The sequence below is a fragment of the Clinocottus analis genome, unplaced genomic scaffold, assembly GCF_023055335.1.
Source record: "Clinocottus analis isolate CAN_PGR_092001 unplaced genomic scaffold, fCliAna1.0.p SCAF_11, whole genome shotgun sequence".
Classification (NCBI taxonomy): Eukaryota; Metazoa; Chordata; class Actinopteri; order Perciformes; family Cottidae; genus Clinocottus; species Clinocottus analis.
In genome coordinates this window covers 2,458,725-2,483,561 of record NW_027175832.1, presented here as the reverse complement: position 1 = coordinate 2,483,561, position 24,837 = coordinate 2,458,725, and the positions used below count along the sequence as shown (strand labels likewise).

At 46.1% G+C, this 24,837-nt stretch overlaps 1 protein-coding gene across 3 annotated transcripts in view; it reads right to left on the bottom strand.

Annotated features, from left to right (window-relative positions):
• epha4b (eph receptor A4b) overlaps positions 1–24,620 on the bottom strand; it is a 76,560-nt gene extending 51,940 nt beyond the window's left edge. For all 3 annotated transcript variants that reach the window (XM_068571211.1, XM_068571212.1, XM_068571213.1), the window contains exons 1-5: positions 24,455–24,620; positions 8,927–8,991; positions 3,193–3,393; positions 1,303–1,410; positions 429–780 (exon numbers count right to left, since the gene is read on the bottom strand). In XM_068571211.1, coding sequence (XP_068427312.1) covers positions 429–780; positions 1,303–1,410; positions 3,193–3,393; positions 8,927–8,991; positions 24,455–24,584 — 856 coding nt within the window. In that variant the 5' untranslated portion in view covers positions 24,585–24,620. The remainder of the gene's footprint in view (positions 1–428; positions 781–1,302; positions 1,411–3,192; positions 3,394–8,926; positions 8,992–24,454) is intronic.
• Positions 24,621–24,837: the final 217 nt, after the last annotated feature.

The window sequence follows — 24,837 nt, the reverse complement described above, 5'->3', positions numbered from 1 at the left end:
ACACACTCACACACACACACGCTACCCTACTCTCCGGGGGAAATGAGATATTCGGCTCTGAGAAAGAAAAAGAAAAAAGAGGAGATGCCTCTAAAACAAGTCCTACAGTAACCTGATCTCAGCAAGAACTGTCTTCACAATATTGGAAGTTTTATAGAAGTCACTCGGAGCAATGACACACACACACACACACACACGCACACAAAAGAGTGCTGACATGTTTCTACACATATAGCTGTTCACGCCTTACACATATTAACGAGAGCAGAGTGGATACGATTGCTTTGTTCTCACCTGTCGCTTCACTGAAGTTGCTTTTATATCAGAAGCCACCTTCATGAGACTTGTGCGTACAAAAAGAGACGCACACAAACACAAAAACATCCCACACAAGCCGTCAGAAACCCCATCCCCCAACACACACTCACTCTGGCAGACGTCCTTGTTCTCCTCGAAGCCCGGCTTGCACACACACCTCCCGATGGGAACCAGCCAGCCTCCGTCGGCGCTGCAGTACATCTTCGGGGCCTCGAACTCCTCGGAGGCGTTGACGCAGGCGCCCTTGACCTCCACCAGCGTCGTGTCGCCGCCCGTGATGGTGTCGGGGAACTGGGCCAAGTTGAGCACGGTGAGGGGACACTTCTTGTAGAAGACCCGGACCGAGACCAGCGCGATGCAGGCGCCCAGGTCCTGGAAGGCCAGGTAGAAACCCTTCTTGCTCAGGTTGCTGATGTCGCGCACCTCCGTGTTCAGCTTCATGACGCGGTCGCCGACGTCCACCTGCGGACGCCAAGGAAACATTTTACATGTGTTAGTTCATTTTACCGGGAGCGTTCCACTTCAATCTGATTGTTTTTCAGTCCAAAAGGAATAACTATCCGGTCAATTCGGCCAGCAAATGGGATAAGACGATTACATTTGAATATAAAACACATTCAAACCTTTGATTTCTGTGGTAAATAGTAAATATCTCAGATTTTTCTATGAGACAATCAGTTGGCCGCATGCAGACGGAGCCTAATGCTAAAATCAGTGTAGAAAACACCGTGGAAGAGGCCAGTATGAAGATGCAATTGAGCCATTTTTGTCGCTCTTTTTGTTGCTTTTAAAGAAAAGGAAGATTAAAGTAAGTTGTACAGAGACTAAGATACAAAAAACTAAACATGAGGCAGTGCTGGTGATGGCCCTTTTAGTGATAGTGATGGAAATATGTACTTAATTGTTGCATTATTGTAAAGCTAGCTGTGTGCACGATGCATGCAGAGCCGGTGTATGTGTGTGTCCATGTGTGTGTGTCCATACCTGTGTAAAACTCTCATCTGCAGCAATGGTATCGATCTTCACGTACTGGCTCTCCTTAATGAACCACAGGTTGGCATTGTTGGATTCGTAGTAGTACATGTTGAACGTCTGCAAAGAGAAACATCACCTTACAAACTCCAGAAAGGGAAGCGAGCGGCAGACAAAAAACAGAATTAACGCGCAGTAAAACCAGACGGATGAAAGCGAATCCATCCGCTGTGAACTTTTAACAAGGCTCCCGTAGCGCTGCAGCTATTCTGCTGCTTCTCCCTCAAATCTCAGTCCATCTGTCTCGATGGCCGTCAGCAGCTCTGTACTATCTCAGATTATCTCTCCGCTACTCGTTCTGGAGATGTAATGAGAGAGGAGAGGCTGCAGGAAGCAGACATAGTGGAGAGAAGTGAATACAAAGGAGCAGGCTGATACCACGGAGCGGTGGACAGTAGAAAATATACATATTAGAAGTTAAAATATATACGAAAAGCCACAAAAGAAGCCTCGACAGCTATTCCCTTGTGTCATTGCGTTGCCTCGTTTTGTCTCTGTATCTATTCATCGGCATCAGCATGAACTTCCATGTGTGTGTTTGTGTTTCGTGAGTGTTGGATGGAGAAAAAATAAAATAAATCATCAGCCCTTTTGCTGCTGTGCAGCTATGACGTGTGGAATAAGCATTGATTTCATACTGAGGAATTATAGTAAAAACTATATATGTGTATATATATATAAAGTCTGGGCAAGTTAACGCGGCAATCCTTTAACATTTTGGAAACCGTGCGCGGAAATCCTCCCGCGTCCATTTTAAGTCCCAGCATGCCCCATTCAGACAATCTTATGGCATAAAATACGTCATTTTTTAACCGAACGACACAGTTTTTTGACTGAAACTCCTTCCTAACAGGCCGATGTTTTGTTTAATTGTGATTTTTGTTGCAGATTCTGATTCTTTAGGTCCAAATCTTTCCAAAAAGGTGTGTTATTGATGCTCCAGGAGGCGTTTTTGGGAATCTGGCTCATATCAACCAATCAAAATTGGTTCCACAGTTTTCAACGGGTTAACAGCGTTAATTTTTTTTTTTTTGCGTTGGGAGGGTCTTATCACTGCCACACACACGTGCTGCACTTTAAATCTCTTGCAGACAACGTAGTTGACAGAAATCCTTCCCAACACTGAATAGTTGGTATTTCATATGTCATTTTGTAAACTGGCCTCAAACAAAAAATGTTCAACTTTGTCTAAGAAAAGCCATTTCTTGGTTTCTTCACTCATCTCCTGCTCGCTCCTCGTACTTAAACGTCTCTTCTTCTCTCGAGTGCCTCGATGTTACGCTGCCGTTGAAGGCAGAGGCAGCAAAAGCAAACAATCCAGCGTAATTGTATCAGATAAATATGGAGATCAGGCAGATTTAATTGAAAATTCAGAGAAGTGTTATTGAAGTTAATTCGCTGATTCATTTGATTAGCTCTGCACACTAAACAAAGTGTCGCTGCCGTTGTGCTGTTACGGTTCCAATTTGTGATGAAACCCTTTTCACGACGAATCCAATATGTATCTGCAAAATTAGTAATACGTTTGATAAGTGAAGGATTTAGGAAATACTGATTACATAACTCAATTCTATCAAAAAGGCTCAGAGCAAAGGGGCGAACCCAGACCTCAAACAATGCCTCCATGTTCCAAATCGAGCATACTCGTGTCCTTTTCATCTCCAAAAGCAGAAATTAGTCTTTTATTCTCTCATTTTTTGAATTGCTTTGTTGCAAAATTAACAAAGAGTGCACACAGCAGCATGGAGCGAGAGTGCAGCACACATGTGATAAGGAGGACTTAAACACACAGTTGTGTGTGTGTGTGTGTGTGTCTGTGTGTGTGTGTGAAGGGATGCGGACCTCCTTGCAGGTGCCGGGCACCCCGGGCAGGCTGTTGCAGTCCCTCAGGGTGAACTTGATCTCGATGTGGACGCGCAGCGCTCCTTCTCGCCTGATGTGACGCGTCCTCAGCCAGTTGTTCTGGTTGGCCTCCATGACGTTACACACCTGGTAGGTCCTCATCGGGGTGTTCCTCTCATCCATCACGCTGATCTCCTCCCACTGAGGAAGAGGAAGAGGAGGTTTACAGAGAGAGAGAGAGAGAGGGGAACAAAAGCAAAGTAGGTCCACCAGATGAAGGAGAGAGATGTTTATTTTACGTGACATTTCGGATTGGACTTGGGAGAAATGAGATTGGGAAGCTAAGAAAATAGTGAAATACTGAGAGTACAGAGAGTCGCGGAAGAAGTGAAAGGGGAGAGAAATGGGTGAGCCGGATTGGGAGGAGGGAGAAAGGAAAGGAGACGAGAAAAGGTGAGCGCTTGAGTTGATGAGGAAATGCCCTCAACGAACACGCACATCTCAAACCAAAGTGTCCGAGTGATGCTTTGACAACAGCACCGCTCGGCCGCGAGATCGTCTTATTTCACCGCCAGTCGATAGACAAAGGAGATCCCATTCGAAGGATTTTCTTTACGGGGGGGGAAACTGGGCCCCGAGTTCAACGAACTGCGGGGTTCTCTGGACGCAAAGCGACGGTAAGCCGGCGCGCCGCGTTTTCATGTCTGGGCGAACGAGAGTGATGATCTGTGTCAAGATGACTGAAGGACCGTCTTTGTCCACGCTGCACGTGTGCAGAGAGGGAGGGTGTTTTTTCTAAAGTGAATGCGTGATTTAGCGCTGAAGAGGTAGGAGTGTGTGTGAGCGTGTGTGTGTGTGTGTGTGTGTGTGTGTGTGAGACACGGAGAGAGCGAGAGGAAGCAAAAGGGAGTATAAGACAGAGCTACTTTGTCTCCCGTCATCTGCTGCCATCTGTTTCCACTTCTGACTAAGGCAGTAATTGAGAACACTTCTCGCATGAGCAGGAAAACATTTCTATCTACACACGCACACACACACACGGACAGGCGCACACTAACATCGACCGTCACACACACACACACACACGAAGAGAAAGAACGTTTCTATTCCTGAAAGAAAAATGAAAATAAACCAATGTGGTTTCAGTGTCTCAAGATATCTGATCCATTCAAGGGGAAGCTAACTGGATTTTGTTGGACCCCACCACACACACACACACACACACACACACACACTGGATGAGTCCGAGTCTGTGGTAAGGGATAAGGGGACCACCATCTTTGTTCTGAGCTCCTGTCATCGTCTTCAGGCTGAAGATGTAAGCTCCAGAATGATGAGCGCATATATAACCTCACAGAAGTCTGAGCGTGTAAACTCTGCTACATGCATGCAGGCATGACACACACACACACACACACACACACACACACACTTGCATGTGCTCCAAGGTCCCAGCCCCGTCATCCCACACAACGTGACTTTCAACTCAAATGAAAGTCGAAGCGAAAAGATGAACCGAGAGGCACAAAGAGTGAGTAAATAAAGAACAACCAGAAACTTTCAAGTGCAGTCAGGTTGGATTCTTGAGGTTAATCTCATGTGACGGCCCAACAACCCGGCAAAAGCTTTGACGCATTTCACCTCTAGAGTCCCGAGCGCTAAAACAGATCCACGTTAACGGCGCACACATTCTCACATCGACTCTCAGATGCTTTTAATCCCCCACAGCCTCCTCTGAAACTTCTCCTGCAGCTGGAACAAAACCGTCTCTCTTGATCCTGAACCAACTGTCCTTCAGCTGCAGAAGAAATGTGGACAGAAGAGGAGGAAGAAGGAGAAGAGGAAGAAGAGGAGGTAGGAGATTGTTTAAGCTGCTGTCGTCAGCCAGTTCAGAGTTTTTAAGGGTTACATACACAACGGATGTAGTCCTGCTCGACACAGAACAACGACAACAACCGAGAGCGAGATTCAATTAAAGAACAAAACACAAGACGGAGGGGAAAATAAAGAGAGGGAGAGAGGGAGAGAGAGAGGAATGAATGTTGGTAATTTACAGGCGCGCCTGGCAGCTAAATAGACCCATCTGTGCAGAACTGAGACCAGTCGGACATCACAGAACGGTCACACACACCCACACACACACACACACACACACACACACACAAGCACAAAACGCTGAGTCCCCAGGGAGTGGTGATTAAAGCATTTATGGGAATAGTCATTGAGGGATAAAGAGAGCTTTATGATGTCTTTGTTTATTTCTTTGTCGGCAGAGTTTGGAGTGGCTGGATTACTGCCACTTCCTGGCGAGCCGCTTATTCCCCTCGTCGGCGAGTCTGTTCATTGTCACGTTTTGCCCGGCGTAAAGCACAGGTGTGTTTGCGAACATGAAAACAACCCCGCGGGCCCGCCGCTTGTTTGCTGGCGTTTTTTGAGAGAAAGATCGAGCAAAAAAAAAAAACACACACAACTGGGAAAATGTTTGCTTAGGCTGAAGAGTTTTTCTTACTCTCTAAACACACACACACACACACGTGAAGTGTTGGTTCAGCCTGAACACCAATTAACATTCATGAAACACTCCTCCCTGAACCCTCAATCACCCTCACCAATCAGCGCCGAGCCCGCTTGATTGCTTTGAAGTGAAGCAGAGACGTCGGATCAGGGTTTAAGTTCAACCGTCCACCAGCTTACCATAATACGCCTCCTCCTGCAATCATCTGATGGGGACACCTACGAGGACATAATTGGACCCCCAAAACCCCTGAAAACAAGCTCCGGCTTAGTGAGGAGGGGGGGAAAGAGGAGGAGAGGGGAGGGAAGATGAAGAAAAGAGGAAGGATGGGGGTGATTTCGAGGGGGCCCCTTAATTTTCAAACATCATTAAGGACGTATCTGTTTTGTGTCGCTCACGAGGAACAACACAACCCCCCCGCCCGGTGACAGAAGTGGGTCGCTCCAGTCTCAGGGACATCCGGTCCCGCACGGCCTGGATTAAGCTTGACCCGCAGGGGTCAAGTGTTGTTTTTTGGGCTAATTCGTGTCGACGCTGGTCTCAGATTGGTGGGAATTGTCTCTCGTTACCGATCCCCAGGTCTCTCCAGATAAAGGTCAACGAGATAATCCCCCTGTTATGAAACATAAGATCTTCTCACAGCCCCTTTCTTCTCTCAGTCTGCCACTCTCATATCGCTCTCTGCTCCTTCTCTTCTTATCATAGTATGGATCGTGTACCATGCGTATACTACTCATTATAGGAATAGTTTCTATGTGCTGTCACTCTGTTACGCTGCTCATTCGGGTCACATGACATCTGTTGCTTCTGTCCATCCTGATAGAGGGATCCTCCCCTGTGAAGGGGTTTTACTATCTTTATTTGGGGAGTTTTTCCTGATCCAATGTGAGGTCCCGGGACAGGGATGTTAGATTGTAAAATGGCAAATTTGTATTTGTGATTTTGGGCGAAATAAACTGAATTGAATTACCTCATTCATTTTAAGACCTGGTTGTAATTATGAAAGACAAACATGAGCATAGCCTTCACGTCTACACTGTTTGTCATGATGCCAGCAGGTTAGATTTAACTTGCAGTTTTCTGGCTTGTTTTCTTGGACAGAAGGAGCTACATGTACAGTTTTACATGACGGTGTCTGTCCAAGAAATGCGAGTATAGAAGTTCTCTTTGGCAAGAAGTATTGAGCTTCACAGAGGCCGACTCCATCTTGCACGAATTATCACATAATGCTTTTTTTTTTGCCTTCTCCACCACAGGTTGGGATAGTCGAGAGGAGAACGTTCGAGCCGTGGCATGTTGTAGATGTGTTCTCACAAACCGCAGTATGAGCTTGTCATCCTCCGCTCTTCATCACTTCAACACTCACTGTTTCTCCTCCTCCTCCTCGCAGTGTTTCAAACTGTTCAGCTCAGAACGAGAGCGTCGGATTCATTGTGCATTTGTGTAACTATTGTCACGAAAACGTTAAATTCGACATGCAAAATAATGGAATATATTGCCGTAAGGAGCTCAGACTATACTGGGAATGATATGTGTTGTTTATTTGTGTTCACGACCTTGACTGGATGCGTTGATCTGTTTGATCTCGACTAACTCGGCAACATCTCCTGCATGACATCACACTGCGCATCAGGACACGGCGAAATGTTCACGGGTCGGGACGGCGATGCTCGGCCAGGAGGTAGACAGATGATGACATCACTCGCCCTCGCTCCAAACTTAACATCCAACATGCGGAGCCGTCCAGCTCTTTAAGAGAAACAAGATTCTTTAACAGGAAAAAAAAAAAGACTAACGGAAGAAAACTTTGTGCCTATTTCAAGAAGCTGACGCAGCCAATTTAGCCTTTTTAGCAATTGCCTTTTTTAACTGTAATGAGTGGACTGAAAAAGAGAAAGAGGCTCATATTCATGCAGGGGGAAGATTACATCTTATTCATGGACCACAAGGCCAAATTTGAACAACCATGAAAGCAAAGCGCTCACCCGTTTGAACCAATTTAATAATAATAATTTAATCCCTCGGTCAGACGAAACAGAGGATGACTCTTGTGGCTGACCCCAAAGTGAGGACCCTCACTGATTTGATCGTATAAAGGATCTATTTATTGTATTTTATGTGAGATAGGAGTTGAGTGGATGCCCACAGAGCTAGTTTCCGCTCAGTTTCTGTCCACGTTCAGGGAGGAGGTGTCAGCTCGCCTCCATGTTGACAGCTCATGAAATAAGATATACAGGATGGAGTTCATTATATATATTTTCAGTCCAGCCAACACATTTCTTTACGGATAAAGTAAAAACACATGTGCTTTTCCGGGGCCATGACGAAGCCACCCCCAAACTGAACCATATTTTCAATAAAAGTAACTTGTGTACTCTTTGGGTTTCAGATATTTGATTGAATCTTTTGGCCGCAGCTGGGATACATTCAGTTATTCAATACGGGGGAAAAAAGGAAAAGGATAAACAACAAGGTCACACAATCAGTGCATTTCCACAAAGTGAACTTGAAACCCTTGATTGCTTGAGAAAACAAGCTCAGCGTCGCTCCGCTCGCTTCAGCTGCCTCTCCGCGGCGCGCAACCATGAAACCGCGTGTGGCATCCTGCGATTTAACACACCGACGCTGAATAGTGGAGAGGAAGTGTCTCTCGAGGGGGGAAATAGAATTAATTCGGCGCCATTCAACAGCTCCCCGCACCAGAGTGACATACAGAACCCGCTCTCATTTCTTCATTCAATGCACTTCCACGCTCTTCCTCTCTACACTCAACTCGCAGTCTTCCTCCTCCTCTTGTCATTTCTGATGCACGGTGGCTGCACTCCAGACTCCCTCGGTCCCTATACCTGCAAAAGGCCAGTTACATAACCCCACCACACACACACACACACAAGCAAACAACACATGTGCACGACGTCTCTTACGTCAGAATATTCACCCCGTCTCCTTTTACTCCACCCCCCCCCGAAAAAAGGCAAGCCGTAATATTCGGAGGCTCCAGTGCTACGCCGTTTTCGGTGCAGCAGAAATAATTTGTAAATTCCCCTTTGCAGACTCCCGATTTAGCGTGCTCTCTCCAACACACGCCGCTGCTCGCTCCTCGACTGAAAATAACACGTGAAAACAAAGCGATCAGATTTGGGTGCCGGCTCCGTCACGAAGAGGAGGATGAGTTCGGGTGTGTGTGGGTGAGTGTGTGTTTTGGTGGCGCATACTCACCCCTTCATTAGGGTAAGCCTCCCATCCCAGGTCAGCCAGGGCGGACATGGAGTCCAGCAACGTCACTGCGAGAAAACAAGAGAACAAACACGTTAACGCACATTTTCGAACCTGTACGTGAAGCCGTGGTGAACTATCGTTTCAATTTGAAGGTTTCTGTGGATGTGCTGCAGCTGTTATGGCGCAAAGTCAGTCAGAGAAACGACATCAATGTACAGCGTATAGAGGCGAGGGTGTATTTTACAGCTGCATGTACATTTTAGATCTAATCTCTCAAGCGCTCGATGTGTGTGCTCGACAACGAATGTCTGGAGTTGAAGGTGAGAGGAGACTAGTGGTTACAGCGGAAGGTGTTTAGTCCCTATCAACAACTTTCAAATCTAAAAAAAAGGGCTTATTAATAGAGTGTGTTGAAGTATTGCTGTGTGTGATGTGCAACAGCAGCATCCATGTAGATTCACACGTGTTGTTTCCTGCGTGTGATCTCTGTGTGACGACCGGAGGAAGGAAAGCAGGGAAGGTGACAAGGAAAAGAGGAGAGAGGAAGGTGGCAGGTTGACCAGCGGGAGGCGTAATGACAACCTGTGTGTGTGCGTGTGTGTGTGTGCATGTGTGTATGTGTGTGTGTGTGTGTCATGGCTTGGCTCAGTCAGGTCCTAATCAGGCCTTCAACACCGCTGACCATCAATATTTAATCAGTATCCATCTGCAGAGACTGCTGCTCTTCTCTTTCTTCTCTCTCTCTCTCAGTTTATCGATATCTTTGAACTTCGGCGTTCAATCCACAGATCCGACACGAGACGGGCGAGTCGCTGACCCGACACACTCTCATATTCGCTCCTATTTTAATAAGCACTGACCTGTAAACACTATTTTTTTTTAAACTAAGAGTTTTCCTGCCTGAATGCAAATGAGACTAATCACTTAATTGAAGAGGATTGCCGGTTGACAAGCCCCTCCGTGTCTTTATACTGCCTGTACTTACAACAAAGGACTGTAAAATCGGTCCGACCTCCTTCCTTCCTTCCTATCTCCTTCCCTCTTTCTCTTCCTCTCGCCACCACGCTGCTCATCAGCCCTTTTCCCTGAGTCTCAGCCATTTCCCCTCAGCTCAGCACCCCCGTGACAGCAGGGTGGCATGTCATGCTGTATTATAGTGAGCATACACACACATGCGCACACGGAGGCGTCTGCGTGAGAAAACCAGCGACGGAGAAAACAGTGCACGTATAATGAAGCAGAGAGAGAGAGAGAGAGAGAGAGAGAGAGGAAATGAGGATGAAGACAGAAGCAGTGGAGGAGAGGTGCTGAGCAGCGAAAGGTCAGAAGCGGCCTGCAGTGTGTGTGTGTGTGTGTGTTTGTGTGTGTGTTCATCTGCATGTGAGTGGCGCACAGAAATCAGACGTCGTCGGACAATATTATGGGATGTCAGGGCTCACCGGAGAGACACACACACACCCTCACAGACTGCGGGATGAAAGCTGCCCGTCAGCTACACCGACGCTCTCTGTGAGTCATTGACTGCAATGTGTTTCACAGGCTGACTGAGAGCAACCTTGATGTATATTAAAGGTTTGGTTCAATCAAATTACAAAAAAACATATTTTCTCGCTTCCACGAGTGATTTTTTAAATGTTTTTTTACAATTTAAATACAGTGTCAGTGTTTCAGAAACAAAGTCCTGATTATAAACACGCTGGAACTATTTTTTTGTTTGTTCACTGCAAACTGACAATTTAAAGACGTGGAGCCTGTTATCACACCTGCATGAAGCTACACCTGTATGAAGCTACACCTGTATGAAGCTACACCTGCATGAAGCTACACCTGTATGAAGCTACACCTGTATGCAGCTACACCTGTATGAAGCTACACCTGTATGAAGCTACACCTGTATGAAGCTACACCTGTATGCAGCTACACCTGCATGAAGCTACACCTGTATGAAGCTACACCTGTATGAAGCTACACCTGCATGAAGCTACACCTGCATGAAGCTACACCTGTATGAAGCTACACCTGCATGAAGCTACACCTGTATGAAGCTACACCTGTATGCAGCTACACCTGCATGAAGCTACACCTGTATGAAGCTACACCTGTATGAAGCTACACCTGCATGAAGCTACACCTGCATTAAGCTACACCTGTATGAAGCTACACCTGTATGAAGCTACACCTGTGTGCAGCTACACCTGTATGCAGCTACACCTGCATGAAGCTACACCTGCATGAAGCTACACCTGTATGCAGCTACACCTGCATGAAGCTACACCTGTATGAAGCTACACCTGTATGAAGCTACACCTGTATGCAGCTACACCTGCATGAAGCTACACCTGTATGCAGCTACACCTGTATGCAGCTACACCTGCATGAAGCTACACCTGTATGAAGCTACACCTGCATGAAGCTACACCTGTATGCAGCTACACCTGCATGAAGCTACACCTGTATGCAGCTACACCTGCATGAAGCTACACCTGTATGAAGCTACACCTGCATGAAGCTACACCTGTATGCAGCTACACCTGCATGAAGCTACACCTGCATGAAGCTACACCTGTATGAAGCTACACCTGTATGAAGCTACACCTGCATGAAGCTACACCTGCATGAAGCTACACCTGTATGAAGCTACACCTGCATGAAGCTACACCTGTATGAAGCTACACCTGTATGCAGCTACACCTGCATGAAGCTACACCTGTATGAAGCTACACCTGTATGAAGCTACACCTGCATGAAGCTACACCTGTATGAAGCTACACCTGTATGAAGCTACACCTGCATGCAGCTACACCTGTATGCAGCTACACCTGTATGAAGCTACACCTGTATGAAGCTACACCTGTATGAAAACCCAATTTCTTAAGATAAGCAAACTGTATTTTAATATTTTAAAACTGTTGTTTACTTTCAAGGTTAATTATGAAAATGTTCATTTTTTATGGAGTAGAAACTTCACAAACGCGATCACATCTACTGAGTAGAATCGGAAAACTGTTATTAAATGAATGTATGTTGTGTTATGGGCAAGTAACTATGTACATTAAGCACAATTATTATTATTATTATTGTATTTTTAATGCAGAAATTTCCCTTTACTTTCAGGGTATTTTACACTGTAGTTTTGCGCTCAGAGTATTTCTTCCCCTTGTGTCTGTTAACATTTCCTATGTTATATTTAAACTCTCTAAATCAAAACTAGCTGCATGTCCAGACAAGTCAAACTTCTAGAGGTACGACCGTTAAGATATTTCTTCCATCAGGCAGAAACTTGGTGTGTGTCCATTTCGCGGCCCACTGGGGAAACACACACAGACATAAAGCTACACATCGACACTTTTCCTCTTCTCCTCACACCTCCTGTCAATACCACTTATCACTTGTAATCAATGACTGGACTCATCAATTATGTATTCGCTAAAACTTCCTGTCTGCTGACACGTGCATATACAGTATGTGTGTGTGTGTGTATCTGTGTGTGTGTCAAAGATGAGGAAACAACAAAGAAATTATGAAAATATGTAGTTTTCTTCCACAAACAAAAACAAAACCACACCTCTTATCGATCTTTCCATCCATCTCTAAACGCTGCCACTCTGTCTCCCTCTCTCTCGCTTCTCTTTCTCCAGGGAACTGGCTAAATTGTTTGTTTTTGTGTGTGTGTGTGTGTGTGTGTGTGTGTGTGTGTGTGTGTGTGTGTGTGTGTGTGTGTGTGTGTGTGTGTGAGAGAGAGAGAGAAATCTAAGCCTGGGGCAGGCCTGCTTCGGTCCAGAATAAAACCACAAAGCTCATCAGTCAGTCACTCAGGCCAGGCTCATGTTCGATCTAATGACCAGCCCCTCTCTCTCTTACACACACACACACACACACACACACACACACACACTGCTAAACATGACATATCATACCCACTTCCAAAGCTGCGCTCTCACTGACATGATGAAAACAAAAATCTATCGGCTATCACATCTTTACCCAGCCTCTGCACCTGAAAATACCACACACACACACACACACACACACACACACACACACACACACACACACACACACACACACACACACCTAATATTTCCCAAGCTTTCATCACGGGGCATAAATTCACGGATCCATACACATGCGCATGTGACCTGATTACTGTAAGAGTTGTTCGATCACAGTGAGACATGCTGCCGTATTGATCTTCAGCACCAAACTGTGAGGGTTAGATTCTGGGATTGAAAGATGAGGAGGAGGAGGAGGAGGAGGAGGAGGAAGAGGAGGATGAGGAAGAGGGTCGTGTGAATTTGTAAATGTATGTACAAATGCCAACAGAAATGCTAAAACTACAGTACTTAAAGATCTGTGTGCAGAAAACCTTCAAACATGTTTAATCTCTTGGTGTCTTCTTCTTCTTCTTTTCTCCCTCTGGGGTCTCTCTCTCTCTCTCTCTCTCTCTCTCTCTCTCTCTCTCTCTCTCTCTCTCTGTCTGTCTCCATCTCTTTTTCTTGCTTCTCCTCTGTTTGTTTATGTCTCTCTCTCTCCTTCTCTCCTTCTCTCCCTCTCTCTCCATCCACCGCTTCAGCTGGGCTGCAAGAAGCTGTGATCCACCTGCCAAGAATCCAACGACGCTGCCAACAGCCAGACTGGTGCACAAAGAGACCAGGATGCCCACACACACAGACAGACACACACACAGACACACACACGCACACACACACACCTTAGGATTGTGCCAGTGCCACAAAGAGAGACCGCTCAATAAGACCACCACAGACTCAATGTAGAGGACAGTGTGACTACATGATGAGTTCATAAGAGCTTTACATTGGTAGACGTGATGTATAACAAAGTGTGTGTGTGTGTGTGGGGGGGGGGGTGCTGACACAACATTCAACATGCTGATACTACATATAAGCCTCATTGTTTTTGTTCATCAGCTTAAAGCAATTTTCACCCAGGTTTCATGTCCCAAAGTTATGTTTCCTGCTGCGGGAAAGCGCTGACAGCGGCAGTCTGCTCCGCCATCAAGATGCTCTCGTGGCAGAAAGTCTTCCGGTTAGAGAAAGAGAGGAGGAAAACGGAGAGAAAACACCAATACGATGCTGCTCCTTCCTTTTCCCCACAAACTAATCCATCCACGCCACAGCACCACGGAGATCGTCTCGTCTTTGTTTCATCTGAATGCATATTTGTAGCATCATTATTCATTTGAATTATTCATTTTCACCTTTCTTCATGTCATTGAAAAGACACCAGTCCATTCATGTGTTCATAACATGCTTCCTACATCTTCAGTGTGACGTAATGATGGAGTTAATCTACTCTTAAAAACAGCTGTGTGTGTCTTTACATGATGCACACAAACGTCCAATATTTATGTAATTACTAAATCAATTGTTTCATATTTTGGGAGATACAGTTATTTGTTGTTTCTGATCAGAGAGCCTGTGTCTGTCTGCTTTTGTTTAGATAAAAAAACAAACAAACAAAACTAATTTGTAAGCTGCTGATGTGTCTGTAGGCTAAGCTAAGCTAAGTAGCTGCTAGCGATAGCTTCGTGGACATGAGAGCGGTATGGACTCGTCTGCCCCTGTGGCGAGGTTACACACAAGCTTCTTAAAAGGTTGAATAGTTAAATTGATTTGATCCAAAATACAAACCCCACTGAGATTATAATCTCTTCTTCAAGACAACAACAACAAAAAGGTTAAAAAAACTAGAAAATAAACCACAAAGTAGCATTCAAGTACGCGCTGCCGTGTTGGGAAAAGCTTGCTCCATATACTAAGATAACTTACTGTACTCAGATCCACCCAGATGCAATAAATAAAACAGTTATACAACTGCACACACACACACACACACACACACACACACACACACACACACACACACACACACACACACACACACACACACACACACACACAGACCTTCCCCAGCTTCCACTCCACCGAGAGTGCAGTTCAACGATTGAGAGTGTTGTCAGGGCAACAAACGGGCCCAGAGAGAAGAGGATGATGAAGGAGACGAGAGGAAGAGGTGAGATCTGAACTTTAGGAACAAACTGTCGCCACAGCGAGGCGGCTCTCCTCCGTCCTCCTTCCTCAGTCCTCCCTCCTCTCTCCTCCATCCTCTCTCCTCCGTCCTCTCTCCTCCGTCCTCCTTCCTCAGTCCTCCCTCTTCTCTCCTCCATCCTCTCTCCTCCGTCCTCTCTCCTCCGTCCTCCTTCCTCAGTCCTCCCTCCTCTCTTCTTCGTCCTCACTCCTCTCTCCTCCGTCCTCCCTCCTCTCTCCTCCGTCCTCTCTCCTCCGTCCTCCCTCCTCTCTCCCCCGTCCTCCCTCCTCTCTCCTCCGTCCTCCTTCCTCTCTCCTCCGTCCTCTCTCCTCCGTCCTCCATCCTCTCTCCTCCGTCCTCCATCCTCTCTCTTCCGTCCTCCATCCTCTCTCCTCCGTCCTCTCTCCTCCCTCCTCCGTCCTCCATCCTCTCTCCTCCGTCCTCTCTCCTCCCTCCTCCGTCCTCCTTCCTCTCTCCTCCGTCCTCTCTCCCCCGTCCTCTCTCCCCCGTCCTCCATCCTCTCTCCTCCATCCTCTCTCCTCCGTCCTCTCTCCTCCGTCCTCTCTCCTCCGTCCTCTCTCCTCCGTCCTCTCTCCTCTCTCTTCCCTCCTCTCTCCTCCCTCCTCTCTCGTCTCTCCTCCGTCCTCCTTCCTCCGTCCTCCTTCCTCCCTCCTCTCTCCTCCCTCCTCCCTCCTCTCATCGAACCACCAGAGGCTCTCACTCAGTCATCCCTCTGTGAGCTTCGTTCCTCTCGTCCTGTTTGTGAGTCTTTATTGGAGCGGTGTGTAACTTTATTATAGTCTGCCCAGTTCTGCTTCCTGTTATTTAGTTCATGTCTTTCCTCTCTGATGCTTTCCCTCTTATAAACAGGTCTCCTACACATGTTGACCGATGCATTTCCATGACTTTAAACCAAATTTCCAAGACCAAACATTTTGTAAAATCTCGGTGTAAACATGAAAAAGTAAGAAAACTAATGATGACAATTTAAAATCATCCAATGACACAAATGAACGAGAGACAATAGTTTGACATAAACTTATTTCTCTAGCTGTCTGGATGCCTGCGGATGTTTTGAGTGTCTTTCTTTTAAAAGCATGTTAATTATTTCAAACTCGGCGTGAATGAACGTCATGAACACATGAATACAACACGTTTACAGGACTTTTACAAGGCTTTTCAGGTTTTCCATAGATAGATAGATAGATAGATAGATAGATCGATAGATAGATAGATACTTTATTGATCCCTGAAGGGAAATTCAGGATAGAAATAGCTCAAGACATCACACAACATAATATATACATACACACACTATTAAAAAGGATTGTCAAAAAAATGAAATGACTATAAGGACCCTGTATTAAGACGTAGTCATGTGTTGCATAAACATAAAATATATACATAACTGCATCCTGTCAGCTGATATTGCACCTTGCATTCAGGAAAAGGTGAATGCATGACCAGTTTTTAATGTGCATGCACAAAATACAAAATATATCTAATGGGCAAAGACTTATTACGTGTCATTTCTACGCCCTCTTTGTTTGTAGTTGTATAGTGACAGTAACAGAGTTCTTTAAATCTAACGCACCCTACAAACTGTGTTTTCTGTCAGCAATAAGTGTGTTTCCATAACTCTCGAGGGAGGCAAGATGTCGCCACAATGGTGACTTTGTGAAAGCCAGATTTTCCCCTCGTGTTTGTGTGTTTGTGCGTTTGTGTGTTGGCCGTGGTGTCTCAAAGAAGTGCAGCTGCAGGCGACCCGCGAAACACGCTGTCTCATCTTCAAAGTGTAAGTTAAATCGGTGCCGGAGAGAAAAAACAACGATCACAGTCGACATGACGGCCCCGTTCATTAAAGTATATCTTATCCAACACGTGTATTAATAGCACTCATGAACACACACCACGTATACAACACATTATAGAGGTTTCAAGTGGTTGGAGGGTTCTTCTCACTGCTGTTTCTTCCCTCTCGGGTCCTTTTCCAGACTACTGTACAATTACAGTATCCTCACAAACATGTTCTCAAGGTGCAGTTGACATGTGAGAGATTTTACAGCGAATCGGTATTCACACATTTGCTTTTTCAGACTCTGTAATGTGCTGTTTGTGTGCGTGGGATGTGTTCTCCCTAAAGCGGGCATATCACAATCTGCGCTATTTTTTTTTTTATTTCATTTTTTTTTTTTTTCTTAATGAGAGTTTCGGGCCGGCTGAGATGGAATCTAGAAGGATTTAAAAAGGAAAATGTTATTCTTCTTTTGAGTGTGATAGCTGTCTGCAAAACTGAACGCGTCTATGAATAATTCAAAGCATTTAAATGAAATTCTAATCCTAATTCTTCTTTGATTCAGTTCAATTACCCCTGCTTTTTAACTTCCCATTCATGTTCACAGAAATGTTGATCCTCCACACTTCAACAAACACAAATTCAAATTGGGTCGGACTGAACGGGACAGATAATTAAACAGCTTCACAAATGAGTGACAGACAGGAGCAGATCAGTCTCTGAAACACACCAATAACATTCAATTAGCTCTTACTTGCATGGCTGAATAGTAGTTGGGTGTCTAGAACGATTGAACAAAGCATCATCAAAATGATAATGATGATCATTTAGCTTTTTCACGATTGTGCCGATGACACATCAGTGAGAGAGTTCACATTTATCAAGTCAAGTCGGCTTTAATCAAATCAAAAATGTAAAAAAAACAATAGTTTTTTCTTCATATTTTTGTGCAATAGTGCAAAGAGGAAGCTTATTCAGATTAACCAGGCGAAAAAAAAAACCTTCAAAGGAAAATAAAGAAGATAAACAGCATCAAACATCAAACTACTATATGGTTTCCCTCAATAAGCCGGCAGAAATCTATTACAAATAGTCTAATTTCAGCAAAGCACAAGTCAAGACGAATGTGTAAAAGAAAAGTGATGTTAGGAAGCTCTCTTCCAAGGCAGCTGCTTTAGTGAAGTGATTTCTAAAAGGGATGCACATGGTTTATTGAAAAGCTTCTCCAAAGCCTTGAAACCCTGGCAACCCAAAAGGCAGATGGTGTGCAAAGCTGAAAATGTTTATGAAAATATTCGCGTATGTGATGAAGTGTACCTCGTTGAGCTTGCATTTTTTTTTGGACCCCCCCCCCCTCCCCTTTCCGCTGTGGCAGAAAGTACATTAGCCTACTCTGCTATTTCATATACTCTGGCAGCACTAGCAGAACAGAAGAGATGCCGTCCTGACAGACTATGACAGGAGCACTGCCCTAGTTTGTTGCTTGAAGAGGCTCTGGAGTGTGTGTGTGTGCGTGTGTGTGTGTACATGTACGGGTTTTGTCGGCACGTGACGGTTGAACGCTCATAGTGTTGAGCTGTGACACCCGGTCAGATCGAGACACTTGTTTTTTTTAATAAGCTTCTTCTATCAGTACGCCAACAACTCATCAAGGGCAAAGAGCGACAAACACATCCACGCAGCCGTAACGATCCACACACACACACACACACACACACACACACACACGAGAGTCCTTGAGGATTCAGGAAACAACCACACACGCACACCTCCGCACACGCTCAGACTCTGATGCATGCCCCATTCATTTAAAGAAATAGCTTGTGGGTGAAGCTATTTTTCCATTAATAAGACACAGGATAGCTAATTCTGTCCATCTCTCTTTAAGAGTGTGTGTTTTCCCTCCATGTTTTTTTTGTGCTCCGTTAGTTCTTGTGGCCTTCTGATAGGACAGGAGCACACACACACACACACACACACACACACACACGCTGTTGTCACGCAGTGGTTGATCACAGGAGGCTGAATTGGCCTGAAATCTCAGGGGTGAGATGGAGACGTTTAGGAAACATTACGTCGGATAAATGTGTGTTTTCGACAGGTTGCTACTGTTAGCGCACACCCATGTGATGCGACACACACACACACACACCTCCTTTGATTGTCTGTCTGCCCCGCTGCCTCCGTCAAAACCGACATTCATGCAATTTGCAGCGACGCGGACTCTCGTGAAGCAGTAAACAGAGAGAACACGCACAGCCAGAAAAACCCCTGAAGCTCAAAAACAGCCCAAACCAACAAAGAAGCGTCTGTTAGCTCGGCGCTGCACGCTGCTGGTCAGTCTGCTACTGAACATGGATAGCGTGCGGTATACGCTCCTCTGGTGTCTCGAACACACAAGACGACAAACCAGCAAACAACCAAAGGAGTAGCTTGTGTAACGTAGGCGAGGAGTCCCAAACACAAAATAATTAGCTTTTGAGGGAAAGCAAACAAAGGCAGTTTGAAGTCTTTGAACATGCTGTTGTTGTGTGTTCAGTCACTACTTTGTGCTGCTATTTGACCCGTTTCCACGTGTCACATGTGTGATCTTTTCTGTACAGTCAAGAAGAAGATGTATGAATATCATATCTGCCGTTCAGCTCCATCTTCTAAGTTCTCAGTTATTTTGCTTTCACAAAACCGTCACAGTTAATCGGCAGAGAAAAGGTCGGAGCGCCGGTCAGCAGACGTACGACGTACGATATCTACGGCCGACCCGAATCCTCTGCCGCGTGTCTGTAAAGCGAGTTGATGCCGCCGTTCAAGAGCCGCGGCACGAGCCGAGACCGCGGAGCAGAAGAGCAAGAGGAAAGAAAAGAGAGAGGGAGAGAGGAACGGAAACAACCAAATTAAATTTAGACAAATTGAAGGTCAGGACGGAGGGGGCGGGGACGAGGACGAGGACGAGAGCGAGGAAGGTCAGAGAGGGGAAAAGAAGAGTTGGCGTGTGTGTGTGTGTGTGTGTGTGTGTGTGTGTGTGTGTGTGTGTGTGTGTGTGTGTGTGTATTCGAGTGGAGCAGTTAAGGTCGAGTCTGGAGGGTCAAAGGGTCCGTGGACGCGTTCAGGGCCCTCTTGTACCCCAAACTTCACGACGGCCATCACACATCCCGACTGGCCTCCTTTGACTTTATTGAATCCAACTAAAATCATTTGAGCCGACAGTTTTAGTCGTTTAGGACGAACACACGTTCACTTTACTGGCGGGAACTGAAATGTGGTCAAAATCAGTTGTTGAAAACGTGAACTAGATGAAACGCACACCGACAAAGAAGTAGAATATGGATGTTGAGTTCACGCCAGGAAGCAGAAGGAAGGTAGAAGACTAGGAAGTATACAATGTCTTGCTGTACTTTATACTTTTGTTTGCATTTGTTTACATCGTCCAGATGTTTTTCCACAGAAGTAATTTTGCATGAAATAGTCCGTGGACTTATTTCAGAGAAATCTACTTTCTGCTTCCTCTCTTAGCGTCAGAAGACGCTTGAGATGCCGCTCTCACAAAAATAGTCACGGCCGGTTTATGCTTAGCTTAGCATAAAAGCCGGAAGCAAGGCGGGGAAACAGCTAGCCTGCCTCTGAACATCGATGTGTTCCAGCTCGACAGGTCTTTACTGTGCTGCTCCATGCTACCTGCTACCTGTCCTAATGCTAAGAGAAGCAGCTTCATGTTCAGCCTACAGACAAGACAGCAGTATAACCGTCTTCTGGGCAACAAAGTGAAAATGAAGAATGTCAAACAATTACCATAACCATATTTATCAACCAGTGACGGCCATTAAATACAACATGAAGCTCTGCGGGTTCTCAAAAGAAGAAATGTAGAAATGAAGGTTTGATTAGAACCATGTCTTTTCCTTTGTTCTTGTTTTTCTTATCACTTTTTGTTTTGTCTCACAGCTTCTCTCCTGTGGATTCGTCTTTTATTTGTGATTTCAGTTTCTCTCATTTACAGACAGACAGACACACACACACACACACACACACACACACACACACACACACGCACACAAACCAGGAGGTGAAGCCCTCACAGCAGAATCCTTCTGTCACTGAGCTGTATTTATAACCCAGTCTATCAGCCAGCACCCGGGGACACATGACACTGTTCTCTGGACCAAGACCACCAAAGTGCCTGCAAGCCATACATTATGACAGGGTGTGTGCATGCGTAGGGGTGTGCATGCGTAGGGGTGTGCACATGCGCACACGTGCATGAGTACATCCATCCGTTTGTGCCCGTGTCCAGTCCGTCCGTGCGTTAAGCCGATATATGAAGCTCCAGCTCATCACGGAAATCACACAGAGGCCGTACAACTGTTCCCCAGCTACTGGAGGTCAGAGAGAGAGAGAAGAAGACGAGAAAAAAGACAGAGATGGAGGAGGGAAAGTAGATATGAAAGAAAGGGATTGGAGGGGAGGATGGGAGGGGAGGAGGTAGACGAGGAAAACAGGAGGGCGCTCGCGCTCGCTGTCTGTCTCTGCTCAGATCTATATCCTCTTCTGTCCAAGGTCACGATTGTTACATGGGAGCAAAGCAATTTCTCGGACTCCCGCACACACACACACACACACACTTAGTGAGGTACGGCTCTGCCGATACCTACAAGCAACCATTATAGATTAAAGCAATTAAACCAGAGGGGACCTTTGACCCGACATTATACCGCCGTCAGGATCGTGTGTGAATCATACGCCGTGTGTGTGTGTGTGTGTGTGTAGGAGGAGGGCATGCTTTACATATGCTTGCCTCTGCACTAACCGCTCGCCCTCATGTTAACCTTACAAAGCAATACCGCCCCCCACCCCTCCACCCACCCATCCCCTGCACCCTGAGGCCAATCCAATAAAAAGCTTCAAGTGTACTGTAGTTCCAAGACCAATTACAGATTACAGTAAACCTTATGACCTTAACATCTACCACCATGTTTAGCTGTTTCCTCTCTCTCTCTTTCTGTCCACTCTTTTATTCTCTATTATTAATTAAATTATGCATCCATTCGCACACATTTTTCAGTCAGACTTTGGATCATTTCAGTCAGACTTTGGATCTTGTCGCTGTGGGAGGAGGAAGCGCGGGGCTCCCAGTCATGCTGCTGTGTTTTCTAGGATTAAGGAGGTATATATATATATATAAATATATTTAGAGAGGGAGTGAAGACGCAGAATAGAAACAGTCAGCTCCTTCCTCTCCCAGGAACCCGGGAGGAGTGGGTGCAAAGTAACAAGCAAGAGAACGGAAAGAGAGTAAAGTGGAGGATGAGGAACAGCGAGTACAAAAATGAACCATGGGAAACCTGAGAGCATCCTCCCCGCTGTTACATCAGTACGCCCTCAGGGTTCAGGTGGAGGGTGTGTAGGGCGCCCTCTGCTGGTGCACCATGGCCACGACGCACACGCTCCTCTTCCTCCTCGTACTGACGATGACAAAGAAGAGGATGCTCTTCATCTTCATCTAAACAACGTGCGACTGGACCCTTCACCGCGACGTGTCTGCGGCAGTTTCAAACAATCCGAGTTCCTCGTAAATGACGACAATTTTGGAGCAGATCAATAGAGCTCTGGTAGTAAACTAAGCTTGTTGACAGCTTAACACTACTTTCCCCCCGCTAACACAAAGGGGAGTGTGTTCTTAATTGAGCCTTGAGAGCGCCGGCTCTCCTTTTATGACAGCCTCGCTTTCTACTCCACAGACTCAGAGGGAGGATTTCCTGGAATAACACGACGATATACCCAGATACGTGGGTGGAGAATATGCACACTCACAGACAAACACAAGGTACACACACACACACACACACACACACACACACAATGAAGAGCAATCCCTCAGCGAAGTCTGCAGTCACAGCAGGAAAACTGGCAGGCCCAGAAAAAAAAAGGTAAACGCAGGGCAGAGAGCGATTTACAAAAATGGCTTCATTGGATGGATTACTTTCCCATCGGGGTACATGCACACACACGCAGACAGACACACACACACACACACACACAAGGCGGGCAATAGGCTTATAGCTGCCAATTAGGCCGATAGTCTGACACAGCAGGGCAGAGAAATAACCAGAGATGGAAAGTGCAAGTGAATATCACACACAGATGTGAACTGCCTGATAATATTTGAAAAGTGTGTATTAGCGATACAAAAAAAACCCTCTGACCTGTCAGTCACCTCCAAGATTTGGACACACACACACACACACACACACACAGATACACTCAGATGCCCCTGGCCGTTTATCTAAATCAACAGGAGTTTCCTTTGGCTTCCAGTTGGTTTCATCATCCATGATCATTCAATGAATATTTCAACAGTGTGTTAGTGTCTCCTTCACATGCATTGTCTCCGTCTGTTAAAAACACACTCTCTCTGCGTGTGTGTGTGTGTGTGTGTGTGTGTCTCGCTCCCCATCTATCCTCCAGAGCCTTTGTTCTGTATGAACTCCACGGGGCTGTGACATACATTGAGCGCACAAAACACTTTACACCACAAGGACCGCTTGGCAAGAGCCGTGGACACACAGTTCAAGGTGAAGCGTTCAAGTGTTTAAGCTGGTGCTCGTGTGCGTGTGTGTGTGTGTGTGTGTGTGTGTGTGTGTGTGTGTATGAAAGAGATTAAGTACAAAAAAAGACAGAGAAATGTCAATAAAAAAGGCAAATCATCCAGCTTCTCGCAGCTTCAGAGCAGGATTGACTGCTTTTTTGGGGGAATTACTGAATGAAATGAATCAAACAGTGACAATGAAGTCACAGCTGTATCATCTCAGACTGTGTGACAGCCACACAGCCACAAGAAAAACACCAGCACACACTTCCATTTATAGTTAAAATATAGCCTCTCTCTGTTTGATGAAGCAGTTATTGTGAGTCTAACTTGTGTGCGCCGCTCGGTCTCTTTCTCCATTTAGTGCAACTTGTCATTAAACAAGCAGCTCCCATGTTTCAGGCCAGCAAGCAGTCAGGAGTAGTTAGTGAGTGAATGCATTGGCTAATTTCAGGCCGAGCATCGATGTTAATACAATAACTGAGCAGCAGCGTGCGACAAATTTAATGTAATTGCTGCTGCTGCTCTTTTGGAGACTATATGGCAGCTCCAGCCGAGGAAAACACACACATCAGTGCTTCATAATGACGATATGCAGATGGGAGGAAGGTTGTGGCAGCAATGCCAATGTTGATTTTGACACGATATGTATAAGTTAGGTCACTTTAATGGAAAAAATATCGTTGCAGAGATAAAAATAAATAAAAATAAATATTAAAAAAAGCTTTCTCAATGTCAGAAAGTGAAACGTCTACGTCAGCCCTCTCTATCCTCAGCATGGCAGGGTTTGTCTGTGTGTATATGTCATACAAATTTAATGTCAGTATATGCTCGGAAAAGAAGAAGAAGAAAAACGTGACGCCCCCCCCCCCCCCCCCCTCCTCCTTCTCTCCGCTTTTCTGTATGCATGATTCATAACCGCGCCGAGCACTTAACGGGAGTCTCCGCCGCTCCGCTCCGCTCCTTCCCCGGCCAGAGGAACCGCGGGGATGGGGCTCCCCGTCCGCGGCCAACATCACCGCGCACAGCCCCAGTCATCTCCCTCGCTCCGGGTTAAGGTTCACACACACACACACACACACACACACATTCACAACACACCCACCTTCATTCTCCGGGTAATTCCGTAAGGCTCTGCACGGCGACAGCGCGTGAAAAAGAAGCAGAAGAAGCAGCGGGGAGGACAGGAGGCGAAGGGAAGGATAGATCCACAGGACGCGCGGTGCTGGTGCCATCTTTCAGGCTGCGCTGCGCCCTCGCTGCATCCCTGTTGGCGGTGTCGAGTCGGTGAGCGCAGCCCTGCGATTGAGAGGAGAGAGAGTGAGAGAGAGGGAGAGAGAGAGAGGGAGAGGGAGAGAGGGGGCAGGAGGGAAGAGAGAGAGAGAGAGGAGGAGACGCTGGGAGGGTCCACAGCCAAGCCAAGTCCTGTCAATCAGCCGCCTGGCTCTGGGGTGGTATGAGGCCCTCAGAGACTCCTCTCACTCGCTG